The sequence below is a fragment of the Lupinus angustifolius genome, chromosome LG11, assembly GCF_001865875.1.
Source record: "Lupinus angustifolius cultivar Tanjil chromosome LG11, LupAngTanjil_v1.0, whole genome shotgun sequence".
Taxonomy (NCBI): domain Eukaryota; kingdom Viridiplantae; phylum Streptophyta; class Magnoliopsida; order Fabales; family Fabaceae; genus Lupinus; species Lupinus angustifolius.
Window position 1 is genome coordinate 5,753,936 of NC_032019.1, and position 10,234 is coordinate 5,764,169.

The following is a 10,234-nucleotide window of genomic DNA, read 5'->3' on the forward strand; positions in this document are numbered from 1 at the left end:
TCCTGTGTTGGTCAGCCTTGAAACTAACTCATGTTTGTTTTCCAAGCACACAATACTTGTATAAATCTAGCTTGCATTTGCTGACTCTCCTCAAAAGTCCTCTTTTGCATAGTTCTATCATGTCACGCACACTCATATGTCCCAAACGCATGTGCCATAATTTTGTAGCACCATGGTCTGAATCTACTGCGATCTTTTCAGCCACTCCAACAACTCCACCTACAACTGTTCTCCCTAACAACTTGTAAGTGTTTCATGCAGTCTTTTTACCCTTCATCACAGTCAGAGCACCTTTGTATACTCGAAGGATATCACTGTCTCTATCAGCTCTATAGCTAAATTCTTTGACCTGCAATGTCCCCAAAGAAACCAAATTCTCTTCAAATCTGGTATGTGCCTAACCTCACATAACGTCTTCACTACACCATCGTCTATCACAATTCTGATTTCTCTCATACCAATATTGTCACATGCTTTATTATTTCTGAGATACACGAAACCAAAATTGTCTGCCCTATATGTGGTGAACTAATCTCTGTTTGACGTCATGTGGTGGGAACAACCAGTGTCAAGTATCCACTCATCTGTACTATGATTTGATGATACAGATAGTAGATCAACTTCACTGTTGTAACGAGAGTCATCTTTCTGTACAACATTTGCATATGTAGATACTCCATATTTTCCCACAGACTTGCTAGGACTCCATTCATTGAGATAATCGTTTTTGTAATGCCTAGTCTGTTTGCACTTATAGCATTCTATTGGTGTTCTGCCCCTGGAATTTAGTATTTTCCCTTTGGCAGGACCTCCTCTGCCTTGTCTCCTCCCACGCGTTTGGCTCCCTTTCACATACATATCATCACCCTAAGACCACTCACCTACATTTTGTCTTTAGTTTGATTGAGTCTTTCCTGTATGTCAATATTGTCACTAAGTGTTCATACCAAGTGTTCATAGGTATTTGGCAAAGAACACAGTAATATTATTACTTTGTCCTCATCATCAACCTTCACAAGTTTCTGCAAGTCATTGATCACTTGATTAAAATTGTTGAGATGTTGTTGTAAATCAGCACCTTCTTGCATCTTCAGGCCATAGAGTCTTGTTAGATATTTGTGGAACGGCAAGTGCATCGTTTCATCCAAGTAGTAAAATTCGCTAAAGTACCGAGATATCGTCCTCAAGGAGCAGAGTGAATTTACATTAATTCCTACAAGAATTAATTGAGCAATTATTTACACGAATGTGTTTAATAATGTGGTAATGACTTTGTAACAATATTGAATTAAAATAAAATGTTAACTACGAATTTAAAAGAGTTGGGATCGAAATTCATCATCTTTCCCTTTTTGACATCCATAGATTCAATTCCAAGCAACTTGCGAAGTTACTGGTTTTGATGCACATTTTCGACAATTCATTTACATTAATTCCTTGAGTATAAAATCCTTAGATAATCACTCAATTACTAATTCCTTCGCTAATTGACTGATTAACTAGCATTAAAAACTATGTAAAAGCAACTCATACATCATTATCCATTCCTGAAATAATGATGTATGAAGGAAGATAATCCAAATTAGGTGTCAAATTTTAACTTTCCAATTAAACTTGAACCGAAGAACAAGAATCCAGAAGCTAATTAAACTCGTGCATTAAGAACGGGATAAACTTCCCAAAATCAAATAACAATTACATTGGAATTGAATCTATGAGTACAAGGTAAGAAGATTACATTTCAAATCCCAACAACGAAGATCTAGCCACTCATCCTCACTAATATAACACTATAATCATGAAAGTATATAAGAAAATATGATTTAGAGTCGTTCCCACGACTTCTATCTTCTTTCATTCGTTTTCACTCTGTTTTTCGTGCCTCAAAGCTTTTGAAAAGTGAATGGAATCCCCTTATGACTTCCGAAACTGCCAATATCAGTTCCAACTTCCAAGCCCTCGCCCAAGCTTGAGATTCTCGCTTGGGCGAGGAAATAAGAGGCTTTCAGACCTGAGCACCTCGCTTGGGCGAGACATACCTCGTTTAGGCGAGGATCCTTCGCTTAGGCGAGGATCAGGTAGGACATCAGGACCTTTTTAGCTCCAATTGTCGCTTGGGCGAGGGACAATAGTGATTTCTGGTGATTTTTCTTCTATTTGTGGCTTGGGCGACTATCTCCTCGCTTGGGCGAGGCTTGTAGTGCTCAAAAGCACCAATCTTCTCATTTTTCTCCTTTTTTTCTTAAATCTTATCATGAAACAACATAAACACATAAAATTTCCTACACAGAACAAGATTACTAAGTGATCATGAATCTTACACAGTTACAGCATAAATGCGCACTAAGGGCCCCAAAAGCATATGAATTTCCTTAACAATTTGGCACTTAACAAACTCCCCTCAACCTAGAATCTTGTTTGTCCTCAAGAAAATTAACAAAGTGCAATTGAGTTCAAAGTATCTAGTTTTTCAAAAATAATCCTTCATCCAATCATGGCATGGCTAGAATCATTCACTTGTTGTTCACAAAGACCTGTTTCATGATCAATCATAGTGGACCAAGTTCCAACTAATAACATAATGCAAATACAGTTTAATTTCAAATAGAATAGCAAGAATAACTACTCAATTCAATCAAAGGAACTCTCTCGATCTCATAGGTTATGTGTTTCACTCATCTCTTTGTTGGATCCCAAACAATTTGACTTTGCCTTTCAGTTAAATCAAACCATGTACACAGGTTCAATCATGGATCTTAAGGACTTCATCAGGGTTGTAATGAGGCCTGACTACAAATAATATTGGTTTTTCTAGGATTCAAAAAGGAAGGTAGACCATTAGTACATATTTACATTTTCTTCTCATGTTTCTTTTCCAATTTCTTTATATCATGTTCTTTCCTATCAACCATTAGATTCTCCTTCTTCAACCGACTCTTTTCTTTTGAGTCACTACTTTCTCGCATGACTTATTTTTCACTTATTTCTTTCTTTTTGTTACTTCATGCTTTACTATTTAACACATTGTTGAAGAATGAGCCTTTTTTATTTCACTACCCTCATAAACACAAACTTCATTTCATATTGCCCAGTAAGACTCATATGCACTAATGATCTCTCTCCACGGGTATGGGGATTGATAATTCACACAAAAAAAACTTTTCAACTCAAAGGGGCTAAAAAAATCAGGTTCATAATTCATTCGGGTAGGCTTTCTGGTTGTAGTTCAACTATCCTAAACTAAGCCTTGATCATTTCCATGCTATTCCCTGCTTAATAACAATAAAAAATCAGGCAAAATTCATTGGTCAAATCCAACAAATACACTCATTTGTGTTTGGGTACACTCTCTCACCCAATTATAGGTTTTGTCTTTTGACTAACTGCTCATTATTCAACCTATTCGGTCTGTGTCTAAATCAACATCCACATCCTGAAACAGTCAAACTTCTGAACCCTAGTCATTCATAATCACAGAATCTTATCCCAAAATTTCATCCACATGTTTCTAGCACAACACAATTAGACAACAGTAAACACATAATTAACCAGATTTAGTTTCATTGACTACACATTTTTTCACTAAACTTGAAAACAAACAACATATAGAAACAAAACATATAACAATTACTCCTACACCCTAAACAATAGTCATAAAAAATCCTACACATACATCCTAAACATTCATCCTAAATTACAAAACAGAAATAACAAAGCAAGTAACAGGGGAACTAGTTTCATTCAGTTCAAAAGTGCTCATCAGAGCAGAAACTCAACATCTTCAGCATCACAATCATCATCAGCAACATCACCAGCAAAATCAGTTCTATCTATAGCAGATCCAGCAGCTCCTGACCCCTCCAGAAAGGTAGGCCTTACCCCAGGCCAAGGAAACTGTTGAGTAAAAGTGTACGTGGATCCCCGGAATTGGTTCCCCGGACTCAATTGCTGGAAAGCAGCAAACAACCCTTGTTGCTGGAACACTTGTCATTGTTGCAACATCTCATTTTGGAGCTCCAAATGCTCTATATGCAGCGTTAGCTTGTGATGTTGCTCCTAAGGGGAGAACTTCTGAAATGGTGTCGAGTGGGGCATTGGTTGTGGTTGTACTGGCTCAGGTGGAGGTGGTTGTGGTTGAGATGATCCTTGGCCCTGATCTTGGTCGGACTCCTCTTTGCATTTTTGAGCGATGTACTGCAAGATAATAGGAGGTTTAATCTTCTCGGTTCTATTCACCGCAACCCTATGTTGTGCGTACAATTCAGTAATCAGAGAAGGGAATCCTAGTGCATCCTTCTTTCCAGCCCGCACTATGGCTTTATACATATCCTGTGAAATGATTCCAGCCACATCGATTTTCAGGCCGTGGAGGATGACATAGATAAGGTGGCAGTCAATCAGTGGCAGAGATGATACATGACTATTAGGGATCATGTTGTGCAAGAGGAATATCATCCACAGTTGGGCCAGCGAAGTCATGTGCTATCGGTAAATCCGCAATGGATGGCCATCAGAGTTAGTGGTGTAAGATTGTCCAGGAAGGCAGAACTTAAGAGCGTTGTTACTCGGGTGGAACCCGCCTTGGGCTAGAGTATGAGACTTCTGAATCGTCCAATTGTACTCATCCTCAGTCCCATCGGTTGCTGCATCATACGGGCTACCCAACATGTCATTGATTGTATCTCTGTCAAATAACACTGTTTTCCTCTCACCTAGGATTTGTAAGCCAGCTCTTCCCCCCCTCCTCCAGCGGGTAAGCATTTGCATAAAACTCACGTACTACCTCTGGATCAAATTTCTCATTGGGGGTGGCCAATATCCACCATTTCAACCGATCCAGATGTATAGTGAAAACTGAAAGGTCCTCTGTTTGTAAATGCACTCGCCTTTCTGGCACAAAAATCCAGTTGAGGAGCAGGAGATAACGATACTCCTTGCCCTTCTTCTTGAATTTGGTTCTGTAGAACGCTTGCGGGGCTTGAGAGGTTGATACACCCTTCAATTTCTTGGGAGGAGGGGAATCCTTTTTAGAAATAGACTTTCTCCTCTTGTAACACAGTAAAACCAAATACATAGTGAGTGACATCACATAAATTAATTTACAAATGATATCCATTGCTACCATGTTACTATTACAACCGCTTAACCAACTTGAACACATGAGTGTCACTTTTATGAATTATATTTGGGGTTTCCACTTAGGAATCCCAGGTTTCTTGATATGGACACTCATGGTTACACAACAACAATGCAATACAATACAAATGATAAAGTAGCATCAAGAGCGACCTAAAGTACCTAAATGTGCCTAAACGAATGAGATTATCAAAATGCACAAATACAGAGGTAATAGGTTCAAGATGCTAAAAATGCATTTACATTGGTTCGCTCATGATGCAAAGCTTGTGTGTCTACACTAACTGATGAATAAGAAGAGAACTTGGGCTCTTGGAGAGACTCACGAGGTTGCTTTTCGTGTTTGATCTCAATGGGGATGTAAGGGGTTGGACCCCTCACCCCTGTTTTTAAAAGGACTTTGGCAGTAACTTGCTTGAGCGAGGAGCTCAGAAAAAATGGACCTGTCAACCTCGCTTGAGCGAAGAGCTCTCGCTTGGGTGAGGATTGGCCAGAACATTCCAAAAATTTGAGGCCCTCCTCGCTTGGGCGAGGCCACTCTCCCTTAAGCGAGGGACCTAGCACTGAAAGCTCATCTTTCTCGCCTGAGCCAGGTATGCCTCGCTTGAGCAAGAATTATCCCAAAAATTCCTCTTTTTTTTAATCAAATGCAAGCAGAAAATAAAGTTAGATTGCCTTCTAGTTAGCGTTTGTTTAACATCATTAGCTCGACGCTTGTTCTGTTACGCATCTGATATGTTGATGATTGTGGTGAGTTGTTCGACATCACCACCCAAGTAAGGTTTCACCCTTTGGCCATTGACTACCCAGCTTCTCTGAGATGTTGGGTCTTGCAATTCGATCGCTCCATGCGATTTAACTTCCTTAATTAGGAAGGGTCCTGACCATTTAGACCTCAGTTTACATGGAAATAACTTCATCCGGGAGTTGAATAGCAACACACTTTGACCCACCCGGAAGTCTTTTTGACGGAGCTTCCGGTCATGATACAACTTGACCTTCTCTTTGTATAATTTGGCATATTCATAGGCATTGAGCCTCATCTCCTCCAAATGTTGCAATTGAACTTTCCTTTGATCACCTGCTGCTTTGGGGTCCATATTGAAAATTTTGAGGGCCTAGAATGCTTTATGCTCAAGCTCTACAGGCAAATGATAAGCTTTCCCACATACCAGCTGAAATGGGGATAATCCAGTGGATGCTTAGAATGCTGTATGGTAGGCCCATAGTGCATCATTCAGTCGAAGAGACCAATCATTCCTTGTGGTTGACACTGTTTTTTCCAGAATTCTCTTGATCTCTCTATTGGACACTTCCGCTTGTCCATTTGTTTGCGGGTGATAAGGTAATGCTACCTTGTGTTGGACCCCATAATGTTGTAGGACCTTCTCCAATTGTGAATTGCAGAAATGTAATCCTCCATCACTGATAAGTACCTGAGGTGTGCCAAACCGACTTAATACATTCCTCTTCAAAAACTTAATCATAATCTTAACATCATCCTTTTGTTCAGCTACGGCCTCTACCCATTTGGACACATAATCCATCGCCACCAGAATGTATACTTGTGAGCATGACGGTGGAATTGGTCCTATAAAGTCAATTCCCCAACAATTAAACACCTCAATTTCCTGAATGTTTGTCAAAGACATTTCATTCCTCTTAGAGATCTCGCCTGATCTCTGACATTAATCACATTGTTGTGCATCCTTGAATACAAAAGGCTAGTAGAAGCCAGATTGGAGGACTTTTGAAGTTGTCATCTCTCCATTAAAGTGCCCTCCATATGGCGAATTGTGACAGTACCGTAGGATGCTCTTAGCCTCTTCTGTGGATACACACCTTCTTAATAGTCCATCTGACCTAGTCTTAAAAAGATGAGGGTCGTCTCACACATACTGACGGGACTCTCGCAAGAATCTTTTCTTTTGGTGCCACGACAATTATTCAGGAATGACCCCTGTAGCCTTAAAGTTAGTTATGTCGGCAAACCATGGCCTTTCCTGAACCATGAGAAGCTTCTGATAAGAAAACTCATCCATCAACTCTTGAGGGTGATGTTAGGGTTCATAAGTTTTGGATATCGACCTCGTCCAACTGAAATAGGGTCATCAATAGCCATGACATAGTTCTGGGTAGAGTTGATTAAGCATGAATAGATGGCCTGAAGGTTGAAAGAGGTGTGCATGATTCTGATAAGAGAACAAATCGTTGGTTTGAGAAATCAAGAAGCGCATTCGTTAGTAGGCGACACTCAGCTTCATTCATATTGACCTTGCCTCATTCCACTATATGCAGCATTATATGATATCAGACCAACAGTGTTACATTTTAATCATAGATTGAAACAAGTTTATGGAAATATAAAGTTATGATCTACTTTGCAAAAGAAATTCATAACTACACATTCAACCATAAAAAAATTGTTTTACTAAAAATGAATACAATTGAATTTAACTTCCCCAGATTCCCCCCTGCATATTCGTGTGTATTCGTGTTTCACTGGAAGCATGATGCAAAATGGTTGTGAAATATGCTACTTATGTGGACACATTTATTAGAATGTAAAATTGATTTAGTTCTCTTCACAATTTATGTTGCATCCTTTTTAACTCTAGATATTGGTCCTTACACAAGTGGCACACAAATGATGATGGATCCTCAGTATACAAGAATTTGATGAATGCTAGTATAGGAATTGAAATGGAGTAAGATTTGGATTTACATGAATAACTATTGTGCAAATATCAAACCACCGGCACCGGGTGGTAGTGAATTTAAGAATGTTTTGCCCTCCAGCTGGTTTTCAAGGTGCCTTAAAATCTTAAAATGAACTGAGATAAACAGTCGCCGGGCTTGGTCACTGCGACCCCTTTGTGAGGAGGCACCTTTCTCCCGAAGTTATGGGGCTATTTTGCCGAGTTTCTTAGAGAGAGTTGTCTCGCGCCCCTAGGTATTTTCTACCTACCTACATGTGTCGGTTTCGGGTATAGGTATCCTTTTGTTAAAGGTTGTTCGAGTTTTTCCTGGGAGTATGGCATGGGTTACTCCCAAATCATGTCTTGTACCATATGTCATTTTAATTAAAAAAACTAATTATTAATTTTTTCTATTTTTGATTAATTATTATTGGTACCGGATAGAATTTGAGATACCATTTCTTTGTTCCTTGAAATAGGGTCTAGGGGCTACCTACTTAAATGCTATATGGGGCTAGCAAATGCCAATTTAAGTAGGACATATAGGTTTGCAGTTTTGTTCTTGTAGTGATCAATTTCCATTATTTTGACAAGGATATGCAATGTAGTGATCAGTTTTGAATGATATAATAGCTTCACAAAGGCATATGATCTCTTATTTTACCATTTCTAACTTAGAGTAGTTGAATTGTAGAAATTTTGGAATGCTTTACTTTAATATAAAATATAACTGGCTAAACTTTTTTTCCATTCTTGATCATGGGTCATGATGATCTTAATTATCTCATTCTACCATATAACACCCAAATCCTCTCTTCACCGTTAGTGATAACTTGAGGTATAAGGTTGGTTAGATCTTAAGTATTATGTTTAACTAAAAGTCAAAACTAATACTTGGAAGTGATATTTATTGAAGAAATAATCATATACTGAGAAATAAATTAGTTTCATAACCATACAATCTAACATATCCTTTATTAACACAAAAAGCACTAAATCTTTCTCTTTCAAAGAATAACGGTTCAACTCTCAGGAATCCTTCCTGAGTAGAGATCATTCATCACAGGCTTTTTTTGTAATAATGAATGTAAATTATATTAATAAGCAAATACCAACTAACAAACATCCCAGTGTGACTTTATTGGTAACTATCTTATTTTATTATTATATAAAAGAGACTACGCACTAGTCTACCAGCTTTGTTTCTATAATCATTTCTTTTTCTAAAATATCATTTTTATCTACATGGTTATTAGTTTTTTTTACTACTTATAATAAAAAACTGTTCAAATGTGCATACAAATAATCCTCTCCTTGAAATGTGCATAAGAGTCCTCTCCTCCTATGCTCCTAGACCTTATTGGACAAACCAAACTTTATGCTTGAACGACTCTAATTCCTAACAAGGGTTTAACCTTAGTCTTCCTGCTATTACTGTTTATGTCTCTATTCATTGTTCTCTTATCTGTTACGTTCTATTCTCCCCCTAGCTCTCTTGATTATATCTGTTATCCAAGAAAATCATTCTCATTCATATTAAGGTAATCGCAAAAAACTAATTGAAGAATAAAGCAACTGACCTTACTGGGAATTCTCCTACCTTGAAACACTTAACTCTCCTAATTTGATGCATTGTAAGATGGATCTGAATGCACGTAAATAGAGTAATACCCTGTTAGATTAATTTAATAATCAATATGGTCCATGTGCATGAAAGTCACTAATCTGAATGAAAGTGCCTAATGTGATGATGGTTGACAATTAAATAATCAGATTAGTGGGAGTTTCCCTCTCACTTCATGGGAAGTTTCCTATATGTTAACTTCCCCAAACTGATGCATTAAATTGGACAGTGTGTGGCAATTCCATAAAACACATAAGGAATACATCTCTATTCTGAAAGAGAGAAACAAAAAGGCAAGAATAAGAGAAAGGTCTTGGTTTTGCATAAAAGAAAATCCAGTGCATTGTTATAGCGTGGAAGGAAAGAAACTGAGTTTCTAATCATCAAGAAACTCATAAAGGGAAGGAGGAGAGGTGAAAACAAAAGGCAATCAGAGAAAGCATCAGGAAGAACACTAGAAAGAAATAGCAATGGAACCAGGTATTCTCTAACCTTAACATGTAAATGTCATAAATGTCAAGATCCTAAATAAAGGGTTCTTATGAACCATTAAAGGCTCAATGTAAAGTTTCTCTAAAAGTTTTAAAACGTCTAACAATTGGTATCAGAGCGTCCGGTTAGGGACATTATGACATTTCTTGTATTTCTGGAATTAATTGATGAATGCATGTATGTATATGTAAACAAAAAATTTATGAATGATTTTGTGCGAAGAATCATGAATCTATATTTTTTTTTATGGCTAAGTTGGAAATACTGCCCTGCATCACAGCAA

The 10,234-nt window shown here is 37.9% G+C and overlaps 1 protein-coding gene and 1 pseudogene across 1 annotated transcript; both read right to left on the bottom strand.

Moving 5' to 3' along the window:
- Positions 5,859-6,236, bottom strand: LOC109359673. The gene has a single exon (XM_019604370.1). It carries the CDS (start codon positions 6,234-6,236, stop codon positions 5,859-5,861), a length of 378 nt encoding a protein of 125 aa, XP_019459915.1.
- Positions 7,178-10,234, bottom strand: part of LOC109359675 — a 7,006-nt pseudogene continuing 3,949 nt past the window's right edge.